This window comes from Cyprinodon tularosa, unplaced genomic scaffold (genome assembly GCF_016077235.1).
Source record: "Cyprinodon tularosa strain WSP-4 unplaced genomic scaffold, ASM1607723v1 ctg66, whole genome shotgun sequence".
NCBI lineage: Eukaryota > Metazoa > Chordata > Actinopteri > Cyprinodontiformes > Cyprinodontidae > Cyprinodon > Cyprinodon tularosa.
The window spans coordinates 366,027-383,077 of NW_024039407.1; the positions used below are offsets into that span (position 1 = coordinate 366,027).

At 39.5% G+C, this 17,051-nt stretch overlaps 1 protein-coding gene and 1 long non-coding RNA gene across 2 annotated transcripts; one reads left to right on the plus strand and one right to left on the minus strand.

Annotated features, from left to right (window-relative positions):
* The first annotated feature begins 479 nt into the window (after positions 1 to 479).
* LOC119799357 lies at positions 480 to 785 on the plus strand. The gene is made up of 2 exons (XR_005282844.1): positions 480 to 570; positions 658 to 785. It is a non-coding gene; the product is annotated as an uncharacterized LOC119799357 (long non-coding RNA).
* Positions 786 to 6,211: 5,426 nt separating this feature from the next.
* Positions 6,212 to 16,420, minus strand: csrnp2 (cysteine-serine-rich nuclear protein 2). Its single transcript, XM_038309233.1, has 5 exons — positions 15,844 to 16,420; positions 8,565 to 8,737; positions 8,182 to 8,444; positions 7,616 to 7,912; positions 6,212 to 7,527 (listed from the first exon to the last, which is right to left on the minus strand). The coding sequence occupies exons 2-5, from the start codon at positions 8,722 to 8,724 to the stop codon at positions 6,595 to 6,597; spliced, it is 1,653 nt and encodes a 550-aa protein (XP_038165161.1). The 5' UTR covers positions 8,725 to 8,737; positions 15,844 to 16,420; the 3' UTR covers positions 6,212 to 6,594.
* Between the last annotated feature and the right edge of the window lie 631 nt (positions 16,421 to 17,051).

Below are 17,051 nucleotides of genomic sequence, written 5' to 3' on the forward strand. Positions count from 1 at the left end.
CTTGAAATTACCAACTTAGTCGGACAATCAGGCGGTGAAGGGTAGTCCAGCTGCTCCTTATAAGAGCTGCACCTGATGAGAAACAGGTGGATCACCTGTCGGGTTGGCACGCCCTCCAATTGGAGATCCGATTGGAAACCTGTAGTCTCAGCCACACAGACACCATGACAGAAAAAGCTAGTCACCTTACTGCTTTCCTCCTTCTTCCTCCTCTTTTCAGGATCGCCGGGGTAGATTATCTTCATTGTCTTTTTCTTTTTTCTTCACACTGTTTGCTAGTGATGGGTCGGGCAACACCGATGCGTCGGCGCATGTGTCTGTCTCATAGAGCGAAACCTGTGTCGACGTGTGTATCGCTACGGAAAAGTCACGTGACCGAAACAGTTCCTGTATCGGTCACGTGACCCATGTTTCGAACTGATTGACAAGCCTTTATAAGGATGCGCATCTGCCAAAACAATCTTGCGTGTTTTGCGAATATAAAATTCATCAAAAATTATGGAGCTTCCTCAAGCAAAAAGAAAGCTTTCTCCCGTGTGGGACCACTTTGATGTCATTTCGGAAAATAAGGTATTTGTTTTAATGTCCTTGTTTCATCCTGTTCCTCTCAGAGTTTCCACTTGATTCATGTACTAAAATACTATTTTTTTTTTTAAGATGACCTTTGGGAACATTTTGATCTCGAAGTGGGGAGGCAGACCAAAAGTGCCACAGCTGATGCCATCCTTGAGGTGCAGAGATACATGGCAGAGGGCAATATTGCGAGGTCCCAGGATCCTCTTGTATATTGGAAAAACTAAAGGACGGTTTATCCAAACCTCTTCCGCCTGGCCTTAAAATTGTTGTGCACTCCAGCTTCATCTGTGCCGTGTGAGCGGGTGTTTTCCACAGCTGGAGAACTAATATCAAAAAAGCGCAACAGACTGAATTTCAAAACTTATTTTTTTAAATAAAAATTTGTAAAAAAAAAAAAAAATACCAATGAACAAGCATCTTCATTTACTACATGTTTACTTAGACTTAGACTTAGACTTGACTTTATTAATCCCTTGGGATTACTCCCTTCGGGAAATTGTATTTCCAGTAGCAGGAAAAATTGCACATACAAGAAAATAGAGGATGTTTAGACACAGTATATACAATAGAAAAATAAAATCAATTAAATAAGGTGTAGGAAGATGTATTGGGGGATGAGGATAGACAAATAAATACAGATTAGAGATTATTAAATTATGATGCAGGTTCTCATTATTCATTGACTGTGTCTAAAATATCAAATATGTTTTAATAATAATACAATGCATCATACAATGAATTGCATCATATTAGTGAATATAATAGGTCATCAAATCAGTGTCAGTTAACTCTGTCAACTAGGTTGCCTGTAGGGATTTTTAATGTCCAGCAGGTGTCAGTATTCAGTGACACAGTATCGACACTGTATCAATACAGTTTGGTAATGTGTCGAAACGTTTCATGACGCCTCATCAACCCATCACTACTGTTTGCTTTCAAAGTTTTAGCTGCTCTCTTCTTGTGCAGTAAGATGGACTGATCCAATGTAATAAGAGTTCTGTGACACTCACACTACAATAAGCATTCTGTAGGGATTTCAGCAAAGGATTTTAATCAGAGATGTGCATAAAATAAGCAGTTATTGTCTTAACCATGCATGTATGAGTTTTATGGGGACCTCAGGAACTTGGAGCCTAGTTGAAGGTCCCCTGGTTTAAAGTAGTTCACTGAAAAGTTAAAGTAAAAACAATTGTATTAAAAGAAACAAGTTAAACACATTAAAGTCTTTGATGGGACTAAAATTGAGCTGAGAGTCTGGGGGTAAAAAAAAAAAACAAAAAACTATAGGGATCCTGTCATGGTCTTGGTTCTGTTGTTTTTTACTTTGCTCCTTGTTTTAAAGGTATAATTTGTATTTTGTTGTAGTTTCTAGATTTATGTTCTCAGGTTTTTCTGTGGTTTTCCTCTGTTGCCCTCTTGTGTGTTCCTTTCCCCTTGGCTCCCTCGTTGTCTCCTCTCACACCTGCTCCTTGTCAGCTCGTTAGCCCTGCCATTGTCTCAGTCAGCTACATATACTCTCCCTCTGCTGTCACTCTTTGTTGGTTCCTTGTCGTTGCTGGATCTCTGTGTTGTTTTCTTCCTACCTCGTCTCTCCGTGATTATTTTCCCGATGTCTCCATGGTCCTGTTGGGTTTTCATTATTAGTTGGATTTTTAGTTTCCTGCCTTTGTTTACTGTTTTTATCCCCCATTAAACTGCAAGAAATCTCCTCCACCTCTCTGCATCTGGGTCCTCAAACCTCAACCAAACCCTGACAGATCCAAACCTTTGATCTATGATGTAGTAGTTGAGAATACTGAAACACTGAGAAATTTAACAAAAGCATATTTGGTGAAAATCTTAATACAAACCTGGAGACCACCTAAAAGGCCCTAATGTTGGGATTCCAACATATGTTTCTTTTTAATTTCACCACATCTCACCTATGACTTCTTTTAACTTTATGCTTGCTCTGTATTTTTGGTAATTTAGTCTCTCCCCAAACTGTTAATAAACTACCATAAACAATAAAACAGGTTTTAAGAGAGAAAAATTACACAATCTCCAGGCGATCAGGAACTTTACTTTAATATCAGTAACATTTGTCTCAGTTGTGAATCAGGTTATATATTAATCAGTAAGAAAAAAGCCAGTGTTAACAAACGACAGGATAGAACACTTTCCGCTTGAAGTATTTTATTGTTTTTATTTTTGTATAAAAACCTTTGTTTTTTCCACTTTAGGCAACAAGTAGCATGAGAGTTGATCCCACAGCATAAAGTTGAAAGTCAGACGTCATCAGTCTTCTCAGCAATCACACATCACATCCCTTTCACACGGCTAAACACGCAGAGACAGAAGAGTTAATGCGTAACAGTGGTCCCACACCTAATTTTATCAGCAGAAAAAAACCCAAAGATCAACAATAGTCAGCCTGAAATCATCATCACTTCAAACATGGTGTTATATCAAGGCTTCATGCGAGCACAGAAGAGCCACGATAAATCTGCGGCCTGACAACAACTCCAGATACTGCTTTGTGAGAGACTGATGGATGGCAGCATCGTTTAATTAGGTCTGAAACCACTGCTTTGTTGCAGCTCTGAAGCAGGATTATATTAAGACAAAACAAAAGGCTAAAACACATCAGACAACTTATACACAGCAGCACATCCTGTGTTAGGCGAGCCGTTGCCAAGAGCAACAGTAGGAATTTCAGGCAACAGAACAAAGGACTGATTTTGTGTAAGAGCTGTCGGCTCACTTCTGCAGCTCTGTATTATTCAGACAAAAAGACTTTAGAAAAAAAAAGTAACCAGGAAAGAGTTACATGTCTGCGATTTAACTCCCCGTCACGGAAAAACGCCTCATTTTACCGTCAGCACATTCAGAATCTGCAGCGCCGGACTATCGCTTCTCTACAGGAGGCTCCTCAGGACTTTCAGCTCAGGATCAATTAGCAAGAAAAACATAATGAAATCATTCCTCCTAAGGATTCACAACTGTAAATTGAAAATCTATAACATCAGCACCTTTAAGGTTAAAAATACACATCCTCACTAAAATTCCAGGTCTAAATACAGTCTAATAAACATCCACTCATACATGCACACAATTATACGCACTTTCTCTCCAACGTAGACGCACGACAATAAAGTAGGTGAATACACAAACACGTTTTACACACACAAGATCAGGCTGTAAATCTGATCCATAAATTATTAACAATTGATTGGTGTAAGTACTTTAAGCTGCACATGTTGCAATTTACTCATTAAGTGCTTTTTATTCATAAAGGTCCCTGCAAATGTATTTATATTCCTTGAACTTTTTTTTTAATTTGTGTTCTATTTATGTTACAACCAAAACGTGAAGAAAAATACAACTTAAAAGTGTGGTTTGGATTTGTATGAAGCCCCATTTACACTGATTCCCCATTAAAATAAAATCCAGTCCAACAAACTGCCAATTCAAAGCTAAAGATGATCCACCTGTGTGCAAAAATACCCAGTATAAGCTCCTCTGTGAAGGCATCAGATGTCTGCTGGGGGAACAATAAACAGAATCATGAGGAGCATGGAACACTGTGGACGAGTCAGATGGAGATGTTTAAATAATAGGATAGGTTATGAGAAATTTTTGGAAGGGAAACTAAAACTAGTCTGATTTATAGACGGCTACAAGCAGAGTAGGAGACACACCAGACATGCGGAAGAAGCTGCTCCGGTCAGATGAGACGAATAACGCTACAAATTTTATCCAATCATCCCCTGCCTTCTACATTTACCTGTACATCTTATGACCAACTGGAAGGTCCTGTTAGGTGGGTTAAAGTTGACCTGCCTTAGGAAGTAGCCATAAACCAGAAACCCCTGGTAAGGATCATGGACTAGTACAGTATTGAAGATCAAGAAGCATAGATGGCTACAGCAGCAACGTCAATGAGTGCTGAAGGAGCAGAGACACACGACGATCAACTAGTGACTCTCTAATCAGAGAAATATAGAATCTAACGACAAGCTGATGATGGCACAAAGAACAACGTTGCTTGTATTAATTCACAATAATAAATTTAGAGGCTAAAAAATTTTATTGTAAAAAAAAAAAAAAGCAGGGGCCAAGAAAAAAACTTTGGGAACCACTGGCTTAAGTTATGCCACTAGGGGCGCTAGACCTGTAACCTCCAAGTCAACGCCGCAAAATGAAGCAATCTCCCTGTGTCACACGGAATCTGATTGCAGATTAATCGATGCAAATCGATTATCTGTGGATTATTTTTTTCATATAATTGATTAATAATCGGATAACCAAAGGTTCCTTAAAGAAAACTTTGTACGAAATTGAAATAGGTCAAACTAAAACTTTTCCACACTAGGAGTAGTGGACAGAGCATATTGACGAACAAAGACGATTTTCTTTATCTTAAATGCAAAATAATATCTTTTTTATTATTTTTGATATATTTCCTGCTCTAAGTGAGTTGCTCTGTCAGCTAAAGCTACTTGTATGAGTTTCTATACTAGTTTAAAAAATGAAATAGTCTAGACAGCTGTACTTAATGAAATTTCTTTTTGCTTACACTTGCGTGTACAAAATGACAAAATAAAATCTGTCTATGTCACTTAATAATTAATCAATTACTAAATTAGTAACGGATTATTTCAATAATAGACTCTTCTGATGAATTTTTTCATTCCTGAATCTGATAGCTAACCACTTTGGACCAGCAGATTGCGAGGACATGGAGTTACTTGGAAAGACGAGGAAACATTCAGTCCTCTGGGTTAAATCCCACATCAAAGAGATAAAACTGTGTTTAATCAGGTAGGAATTATATCAGCTTTGTTGCCCAACAACAATTTTTTTAGCTTATTTAGCTTATGCAGAGTTAGCTCAGACTACCATAAAGCAGCTCTCTGGGTCAAATGGTTCTCTGCTAAGACTTTGAAATCACTCTTTAAAGATGTTTTTAGTCAAATCAGAGCTTGTGTTATTTTAAAAAGAAAGTTTACCTTAAATATTGCAAAAGCGCCCCACACTTACTGGATTTCTATCTGTGTAAAATAATTAGGAATCGCTAAAAGGTTCAAGGTATACAGATACATTTGCAAGGTACTCTAATCTGGTTTGATTTATAATCTGAACTTTCTTGCACAAAAAAAGCATTTAAATGACTAACTTCTATTCTGGTGTTTCATCATCACATGATCTGACTGCTTATAATGTAATAATGTAGCGCTGTGAAACAAATAACCTTTCCTTGCCTTCCCAGTCTGCAAGGACTTTAAAACCAACAGCATGTAATTCACAAAAGACACAATAATTCGAGAAATAGTCAGTAAATTAGTTGGAGGTGACCTTTGCTTTTTGTCTGTCTGACTGCGGTTGTGCCAGCAGTCCAAAGTAAGCGTTAGTAACAGCTAAGGACCGCGCTAATTCGCTGCTCTCTTGGTTCTTTTCTACTTGTCTGACCAGTGGTGCCCAGGCTTGTGTTGCTTTAACTTCACAATGTGCGTACAGATAAAAAAAAAAGAAAAGCAGCTCTCCAGCAGGCTGCGAATGCTGCAGGAACAGTACGCAGAAACAAGTATTTCCAGGATCATTCGGTGTAGTTAGCCAAGGGAACGATCAGAGGCCTTCATTTGGCTTGACTACAGCATGGCGTCTTGTCCGCAATAAACAGTTTGTGTTCAGCTTTAATAGCTTTATACATCAAGCAAACAAAAGGCTTAAGTCAGCATTTACACTCACTGTTTCTGTAGCTGTTAATGGTTTCCAAATAAGGCCGCATTCATCACCCCAACAGAATTCCCTCCAATGTTGCCTTCATATAACTGCATTCTCACTACATCTTAGGAGTGATCTTTATGTGCTTCCAGCATCTCTTCTCTTATACTCTAACACCTTTCTGCACATAATGTAATGTTAGTCACTATAAGGGACCTGTATACTTTGAGGATTGCAGTGATTAATGTGAAATATGTATTTTACTCATCTTAGATGAAGATATTGTGCAAAATATCTGCAAAGATGCTAATGCTAAACTTCAGGAGGCAGTGGATCTGCTTCTTTTGCCCGGCAGAACTCATCTTGGCTCTGCTGTTTCGGGACGGCTTTATCAGGAGCTGCAGGCCTCTCCTCCAGCTCTGCTGCACTGTCATCTGTGCACAAATGCATGTTGGTCAAGCACTCGCCCACACTCTGTCTGCTGGCATTGTCATCAAGTGTGTCCCCTTGGAAATCCTCGACTATTTCTTGGTTCTTCTCGGCAAGCTCGGATCCACTCGCGCTCTGCAAGGGCTCGTTCTGTTCTTCTTCCTCGGTTGCAGGCAGTGTTTCAAAGGCTCCAGGCTCTATGGTGCTGAGTTGATAGTACAGCAGAGAGGTGGAGTCTTTGAGGAGCTCGGAGGGGCTCTCCTCCTGGGTGTCAGAGATACACAGGACCGTAGCCCCTGTAGGAAAAGGTCCCTGCAAGAGGATCTGATCCACACCTGTAGCTTCTGCTTGCTCAGGTAGGAGGCAGAGTGGTTGCTCTGGGATCCCGTTGGAGCTCAGCTCCTGCTGCACCGCCTCTCCCTCAGCCTCCTCTCTTTCCCTCCTCTCCTGCTCCTCTGCACTCTGCAGGTGCAGGACAGCCGTCTCATTCTCTCGTTCCAGAATATCCTGCTCCACCAAGAGATCATGAACCTCTTCCACTGACTGCACCTCACTCTCCTCCAGCTCTGAGTCCAGGCCGATGCCTGAGGACAAGGTTGGGGATGTGGGGCATGTAGAAGAGGGTGAAGACATGGGGTCAGATTCAGTATACGGCTCCCCAGGCCCTTGTAATGGCAACCTCCTGTTCTCCACATCCAGCTTCATTATGGTATGCAGGTAGTGTGTTCGGACACGGAGGGGGTTAAACTCGATGCGGCCTGCGATGTTGCCACAGCCATCTCTTGAGCAGCCACAGGGGAAAGACATCCGATCCACCTGAAAAACAATTAATTAAACAATTTTAAATATTTTAATATCTGCATGATTTGTCTTTAGGAAAGTCCTGGAGCCCAAAAAGACTTACTTGGCACTTAATACCAGCCTGGCTGCAGCCGCAGTGGCGAGGGTCACAGAACAGGCGGCAATCACAACCACACTCCTCCCTGGAGAGGCGGATGGCTCTGAGTTCGGCTTTCTCCCGGGCATCTATGCGTGCAATGCCAGAGGCCCGCAGGAGGGCTCGGCGCCGCTTCGTAGGCAGAGGCTGAAGGAAGAAACAGTCGTCCACCTCAACGGCATCCACATCGAGCTCCTCGTCTGATACGTCCTCCAGTGTAAGCAGGTCTGCCTGAGCGCACTCCACCGTGCCATTCCTCGTCAGCTGCGGACGAGAATGTAGAGCTGTGACTGCAATCGTGGAGCCACAGGATTTTTGGTGCCGAAACATTTAACTAGTCAGACACCGATTTTCTCCCTCCAGCTCTTTAGGTGGCTGTAATAAAATGCGCAAAGTTGCATGCAAACTACAAATACCTTTCAGAGATATAGTTGAAATAAAATTGAAATTATGGTGTAAAAAATAAAAACAAAAGAATATCAATTTAGATTTTTGGCAAAAATCGTACAGCCTTTCATCTCGGTTGAAAGTACCTTCATCTTGCGAGCGTTGAGCTTCTCCTGACGCAGGTGCTGGCGCAGAGCATGTCTGTGGCTGCTTTCCTGCTCGCGTGCAAACTCTCCCAGCGTGTAGTGTCTGATGGAAGAGTGGTGACGGGCCATGCCCAGGGAGCTCCCCCCCTGGCTGGGCACGCTGGTGAAGCCCTGCCGCCGGGGGAAGTAATACACCGTCACCACATCGAAACGGACCCGCTTCCCCCTTGGCGACGGCTTGTGGTGTCTAAGGATGGAGGTGGCTGATGTAATGGCGGGGAAGGGAAAGAGATAAATATTTAGGACTTTATTGTCACTGTTTTGATTGGAGCAGGTGTGTTGCTTTTTCTTCTGCTCTATGTGTCTTTCCTGATGTTACTTACGAGTAAACGGGGTGCTGGAAGGTGGGTTGAGGCTGTCACAGCTGTCCGCGCTGTCGCTGCTGGAGATGTCATCGTCCGAGTCTTTAGGTGTAGAAAACAGAGAGCTGCTGTCCACCTCTTCATATCTTCTTTTGAGACTTAGGGACGGACCTGCCTCCATGGAAACCTGCTATCTGAGGGGACAGATCAACACTAATCGAGACACTACAAACAACCATTGTGTATAAATACAAGCGTAGAAGTCAAATGAGAGAAGTAGTGTTAGTATTTGAGGGCTAAATATTTGTGTTGGTTTTAAATCAAGCAGGTCAAACTGTCCCAAAGACGGGTTTAGTTTCTCCTTTTCACCATGAAAACCCAAAAAAACGCAGGCGACATCTGCGCAGTCCTGCCTCGTTTTCATCTGTATTCCACCTCCATCATTTCATCTGTAGGCACCCCCACCACCACCACCGCTCCGTCCTGAACATCGCACATTAAATCCTATTCTGAAATTATCAAGAGTAGAACTGTAACCATAGCAACTGGTGCAAGCATAGTTTGTGCGAAGAGCCTTGAAGCACACGGTCTCTATGGCATTAACCCACCTGATCCTGTTTTAGATTTCGCAAGGTGGTGTTTATCACATCTGCAGCTTGAACAAACGAACCAAAGCTTGATATTTAGATTTTTGGAGGTTTATAAACTCAAATAATGCCTAATCCAAACAGACTTTATAGAACATTGTAAAAAATTCTGCAATTTGCATCAGCGATGCCCTGGGCAGAGCTATGTGTGTGTGTTCAGCTAGATAGATGAGTAAAATGCCAGGCGAAGGACAGATAGACACATAGATAATAAGGATAACTAGATGCATGTTTGGTTAGATTCACAGAATAGCAGTCAGGCTAATGTAGCTTAGACAACATTATAAAAAGTATTGATTTATTCTTTATTGTAAGGGAAATGTAAAATATCTCCATATTCAAAGATTAAGTAGGTGTCTTTCTTAAAAGTGGTGAAAATGGAAAATGTTCTTTTAATACTTCATCATAAAAATAATTTTTTTCTTCTATGGAAGAGGATTAGGGCCACTGAAAAAAAAAGTTAACTGATTTTTACATTTTATTTCAGTTTAGTATGGGAAAAAAGTCAGAATTCTGACTTTTTTCCTCAGAATTCTGACTTTAATCTCAGAATTCTGACTTTTTTCCTCAGATATCTGACTTTAATCTCAGAATTCTGACTTTTTTCCTCAGATATCTGACTTTAATCTCAGAATTCTGACTTTTTTCCTCAGATATCTGACTTTAATCTCAGAATTCTGACTTTTTTCCTCAGATATCTGACTTTAATCTCAGAATTCTGACTTTTTTCTCAGAATTCTTACAGATAACAAACATGTTAGCATCAAGCCATAGCCATGTCTGTTTTAGAGACTAGCTCTCTTGTTTTAATGACCTTCTGCTCCTCTATTAATGAGGGGACCCCTCGGGCACGTAAAAAGTTGCCTAATTCCGTCATTTTCCACCAATGTGTCACTGGCCCTCTCAAACTCACATCTTTGTCAGTGAAGCTGAGTGCTCCCACATCTCTTCCTTCATGGTGCCCATCTACATTACGTAAAATCCAAAATTCTGAGAAAAAAGTCAAAATTCTGAGATTAAAGTCAGAAGTCTGAGAAAAAAGTCAGAAATCTGAGATTAAAGTCAGAATTCTGACTTTTTTCCCATACTTAACTGAAATAAAATGTAAAAATCAGTAAAAAAAATTTCAGTGGCCCTAATCCTCTTCCGTAGTCATCTTACAAAAACTGACCTCAGGAAGAATAGTGGTCGCAGCATACTGCTAAAAAAAAAATAATAATAAACAGGGTTTAGACTTTTAATAAGATGATTTATCACTTCCCTAGATCCCAGATTCCCTAAAAACTGTGAAAAACTACCTTGAATTATCTCCAAATCAAAGAAGGTGAGTCTGATATCATCTTTAGCATTAGCCACAGACAGGGTAAGTGTTTTATTTTTCTTAATGTGCTTACAATGAAGGAGATATTAAGCCTGACTGGACCTCGTAATAATCAATACGGAAACAGTTAACAGACAAATCTAATGTGAATGCTCTTGGTAACCCCTCCAATCCATTCCACCCTGGGCAGTGAGCCATAACAGCAAATGTTGATGATGGCCTGTGGACATGATTTAAATGGTCTATTTGAGAGGCAACCTTCTATCAAGAGAAACTCTCAATGTAGCTTTTAATATAATTTTTGTTCTTTTTTTTAAAGACATTTGTACCTTAGATAGTCTTAGAAAAAAAAATATTACTCAGAAGCACTACATACAAGGTTTATTGTTGATTGAATTCATGTCTTGTCAAATTAAAAGTAATTGCCCAGAGAGTAAAGACTATGAGAAATTGTATTCATACACATACAGGTTATGGGATCTGTGGAAAAATCAAGTAATGCTGATTTAGGTCTCACTATATTTCTTGTTCTGCTATTTTAGTTTTTAGATGTATTAATAGAATCTGATCCATTCAGGTGAAAGTTGGAAGTTAATTTAAGAATGACACTTTTCTGTATTTGTTTTGCCCTTGAAGAGGTTTAAAGATCAGTGCAGATGAATGAATATTCAAATTTTCCCCTAGTTTTTACAGTAATTATAGTAGGAATATTTGCCCTTCACTCATTCTCTTTGCTAAGCTACAGTTTTTCTTGATTGTTTACACACAAATATTGGTACTTGAAACACAATGACCACAAAATGTAACTCATGCACCAACCCCCTGAACCAATTCTGCTAAACTACAAGCACAATTCCTGCTTTACACTCAAATTGCAGTTCTAAAACACACTTTTTCCAAAACTCTACACACAATTGTCATAAAGAAAATCTTTTGTTTTCACAAGGAACACACTGTTATTCAAAACTCTAAAGTTAATTTCCCTACTATGCACACTGACTCCTCACATGGGCAAACACCTAACACACATGTTTCCACTCAGCAATCAGAGCTTTAGCATAAAAGGGCAACAGGTGAGCTCTTCTGTTTTGGAGCAATGGAGGCCAATGTTGTAAACAGAGGCAGAGCCAGAGCCAGAGGAGTGAGAGTAAGAGGAGGATGATGGGGAGGACGAGGACGAGGACGAGGAAGGCCAAGGACAATCATTTCTGATGAGATCCGAGCCACTTTGGTTGACCATGTCTACTCTCACTACAAAACTGCAGTACTGCATATCAATACAGTACTCAATGAGTACAGTAGTACAGTATTACCTGTGGACTGTTCTGTAGGACATTGTGTTTCGAGTATTTGGGAAATGTAGTCCTACACAGTATTTACAGTATTGCACTCTTTGTATTGCAGAACTGAAAGATTACCAACAAGAGGTGGACGGGGCCGTCTTCTGTCTCCTGAACAGGAAAGAGAGATCATGAACATGGTTCTTGAAAATAACGCCATTACCTTACGACAAATATAAAGAAAAACAATAGAAAACAATGAGATATTTCAAAATATTGATAGGGTAAGTTTATCAACGCTGGACCGTGTCTTGCACAGAAATAAACTGAGGATGAAGCAGGTCTACAGGGTGCCATTTGAGCGCAATTCAGAAAGAGTCAAAGAATTGCGATATAACTATGTGCAAGTACGTCCTATACATTCCCACCCTTGATGCATACTGTCAACATTGTATAAATCATACATATTTCTTTCTATTATATTGTAATCATAATGATTGTGCTTCACAATAGTGACCGCTCCATGTCTACTTCTGATATTGTCATGTGTGTTTCAGAGAGTCCTTGAGCTGGAGGTGGATGCAGTGGAGCACCAGTTCTTCTTCATTGATGAGGTTGGATTCAACCTCACAAAAAGACGAAGGAGGGGAAGGAATATAATCGGCCAGCGTGCCATTGTTGAAGTCCCTGGCCAGCACGGAGGGAACATCACAATGTGTGCAGCGATGACCCACCATGGCATCATCCATCACCATGCTACCCTTGGCCCCTACAACACTGCCCATCTGATCACATTCCTGGACACCCTACACAACACACTCATTCCACCAGATCAGATAGACGGCCCAGAGCAGCTCAGGTACGTTGTCATTTGGGACAACGTAAGCTTCCACCGGGCTGCTCTGGTTCACTGACCCCCCACGCTTTTCAGTTGTTTATCTCCCTCCATATTCTCCATTCCTCAATCCTATTGAGGAATTTTTTTCTGCCTGGAGATGGAAAGTGTACGACCTAAATTCAGAAACGCGTATACCCCTTTTCCAAGCTATGGAAGACGCATGTGGAGATATAGCAGTTGATGCTTTTCATGGCTGGATTCGCCATGCTAGGCGATATTTCCCCCGCTGCTTGGCCAGGGAAAACATTGCTTGTGATGTAGATGAGGTGCTGTGGCCAGACCGAAACAGAAGAGAGGATGCAGCATAGTTTATTTTGTTTTGTTTTTTTTATTATTACTGTAACTGTATACAGTAAAATCTTCTGCACTGTATGTGCAACTTTGTGTCGGTTGGGATGTACACTGTGTACATTGTTTTGTGGCAAAAATAGTTTGTTACAGTATATTTGTGTGTTCTGAGTATAAAAACAATATTCTAAAGTATTTTACAACGCACTTATGTATTTAATGTCCGTAGTAAGTGTAACACTGAACAAAAAGTCATTATGATGAATGGAGAATGGTGTTTTACACTGAGCACATCAGTGTTTAAATGCTTTTTTTAATTGTCTGTTCATATGATAGTTTGTGTGTGTCATCTGAACACAAAATGGCCTTTTGTGAAGAGATAAAACTGTTTTGAATGTAAAGTTTCATTTTGCAGGAGATTTGAAGGGTTTTGCCCATTGTGTGTGTGTTTGTTGGATTTGTGTGAAGAGTTCTGAGAATACGAGGCATGTTTTCAGAAATGTGTGTAAACAATCCAGAAAAACTGTAATGACCTGTCATTATTGTCTATTTCTTTGGAGATATGTTTGTTTTTTTTTACTCCACAGTGCATATGAGCTTAAGTTATGCTTTGACTCCTATTTATTGCTCTGCTGCTGACCGAACTATAAATCCTCACTGTTGCAAGACAAAAGGTATTTCTATTCTAATCTTCTAATCTCATTATTAAGTACTATTACTATATAAACAATAAGATTGCTGGTTTTGAATACTGTAAATTACTTTTGCTGTTTCACATTTTCAAGTAGCAATAAACACATTCCTAACACTACCTCAACCATACATCTAGTTTTACTGTTAATGAGATAATTACATTTCTGCTTACTTCTTAGTAGAGCTGATATAATCATCTGTTACATAAATTACTTTTTTCATATTCCTTTGTTCATTGCACTTTCATTATAATATTTATTTAACAATATTAATGCCTTTTTCATAAATAAGTTAAGTAAATAAGGTAAGTATGTTAAGTATTGAAATATGTATATCCTTTAGCATTAACTCTATATGTAGAGCTTCAGGGACATGCTTTTTTTGGCACGATGTTTGTTTGCATCCCTGTCAAATATAGATTTAATAGATGTATAAAATCTGTATTATTATTTGTAGTTGTTAAATTCTTCATGCATCGGATCACATACACTATTTAGATCTGTATCCTGCTGCCAGAACCAGAGCCACCTTAAAACATTAATTGATCCTGATCCTTATATCTGATGCACAACTTTTTCCAGGTGTCTACAGATGTTTTGTTTTGTGTTTATTTTCAATTATTACACTGAATTTGATGATCTCCAGTAAATTCTCCAAATGGTCAACAGTTTTTTAATTAGTCTAGACAGGAAAGATTGTTTGGGTTTCATTGAACTCTTTGGATCACCATACTAATTTGGAGAAACATAAAAAAAAGAACTATACACTGGGATTCTTAAAAACACATTGGATCTTTAACCCTTTTTAGGGCAAGTTAGCATCTTTGATCGCTTGCATACCCCTTACAAATGGAGTCCCCCCCCCCTTCAGTGGTGCCTACGGAAATGTTTCATAGGTTGTGGCCAGATGTGGCTACTAAAAATCTTGGGGTGGCACACTGAAACTAAAGGCCATCATTTCAGGGTTTGAATCTATTATTGTTGTAAACCTGTCTGTAGAAATCATTAAGACTAAAGTAAACACCTATTCATATCTTGGTTTATTTTGTGATTTTTTTTTTCTTACTCCAATTTACCCTGGCCTTCGGGGTGGCCAAGGCTTTGCACAGGGTGGCCATGGCCACCCCTGGCTACTGCACTGGTGGCGCCACTGTCCCTCGTCCCTCGGTATCATTCAGCAAAGATACTGCTAAATGACTGTACATCTTATTTTGGCATTTGACCAATTAGATGAGCCCTTGACTGAAACATTACTTACTGTAAATTAAGTTGAAAAAAAGGTTGACAAGAAAAAAAAGGGTGAAAAGCTAATTGAAAAGTTAAAAAGTAAAGTTCAAAAGTCAATTAAGCCTAGTTAACAATTAAATTCAGGTTTAAAAACTAAAAAAAATGTAAGGGCCAGTATCAACATTACTGCCCTTAAGGTTATGCATTTTTCATGAATTTCTTAATATATTTAATTCTTAATATATTCGGGCAAGTTGGCTTTTCTTATTATTACATTGACATTTATTTTTACCATAAAATATCCATATTTTTGATTGATTTGATTGTTACAAAGGTAATAAGGTCTTGTCTTGGATTCCAATAACACTATTGGCTTGAAATGTTGATTTTCAAAGTATTTCACTGAGTGCCTTATAAAGGATTAAGGTCTTTATTTTATTTGAGAAAGAAAAAAAATGTCATTCCTCTTTGCACCAAATGTGCACAATAATAAAGCATGCATGCATGCAGTGGTGGCAGTCATCTCTTTGTCCCCTGCACGCTCTCTATAAGCTTTAGGTCCATCAAGGTGAACAAACATGGAATAGGAAAACAGAATTCATTAAAGCATAAAAATTGCATCAAATTACATCTAATGCACGATGCAAAAAAAGCAATACTCCCATTCAATATAGTCAACACTACGCCATGCATACATGTGGAGCCCAGAGCAGCATTCATGCAAGAACTACTGTTTAAAAATGTTATTAAAATCAGGTCTTTGGTTTCTTTCTTCGAAGCTGGCTGCTGTATTTTAATCCAACCGTGACTTGCAGTGTGGAAATGATCAGGGTTAAAATGCATTATCAAACAGGCAAATGCTCGGTCCCCCTATCGCCATTTAACCATATCCCACCTCTCACACACACACAAAGACCCCCATTTAATTAAACATTAAACCCCCTTACCTTGGGCAGAAAGAGGGGCCCTTAATCCAACAGCCTCGGAGGTCGTCTCTTTCCAACACAAGCTGCACACATCAATCTTTTATCGCGCAGTGGGGGGATTTTTTTATGTGCAAAACCCCAGATATCGCTGCAACAAAGTGATCTGGCTGATTGTCAATTTGCGACACTTATTTCTTTCTCTTTCTAGCTATATGAGGTTACTTGGTTTTGCAAGCTTATTGTTCTACACACCAAAAGACGACAGTTGCCTGACAGGAGCTACAGCTTTTATTTAAATATGGCATACCTCTGTTTAAAGGACAGCCGAGAGAAAAAAAGAAATAGAGAGGGGCGTCATTGGGTTAGCGGTGGGTTTTCTCCTAACATTTTTCGGTGCAGTATGAACAACGCACACAGCCGGGTGTTTTAGCTTCCTAATATTAGGCTGGAAAAGATTATAATTGAGGAATCCGCTGTCATATGTGCTCGTTTATCGCTTTTTTTCTCCCCCCTTTTGCTGTTTCTTCGCTGGGACCGGGCTCGTTTGGCTGGGCGTCGTCTTCTCGCTTTTAAATAACATAAAATGGAAGAAAAATAAGAAAAATGAAAAGAAACGCGGATAGTTTGTTTCGTTTTGGTGCCGAATTGTTGGAGACTTTCGACCGAGAAGACGCCTTTCCACCTCCCCCGGTTCGCCCCGGCCCCGCTTGTTACAATGTAACAATGGAGGAAGAAATTCTTTCCTGCAGACGTTTTTATACTCATTGTGAGGTCACCAACTCACCCTGCAATGAGGCATTCTGGGAAATTGAGTGTTTAGTTCAATTTCGCTATCTCTTTGTTTATTGTATGTTTTAGCTTGGTTTTATGTAAAATACGACTAAATCAGCTACTTTATTATACAAAATTAATTATTTATCACATAAAAAAAAAATAAGATTAAAACCAAAGCAGCAGCATTGGCTGATATCCAGCATTTATCTGTACATCATTATGAATCCACTTTTCCAGTGGAACTACATTTTGTGAACACTTGGGTGTAAATGAGTTATCTAAGGTTTTTAAATTGAAACTAAATTAAGATCCACTTTGGGGGAATAAAGTTTATTAATTTTTTATCATTGAGGACTTGCTGCTGTTATTTAGATTTTTTCTTTTGCATATCTAAAATATAGTGACAAACTGAGGCTGGGCCTCTCAAAATGATGTGCCAGAGACCAGCAGTAGTA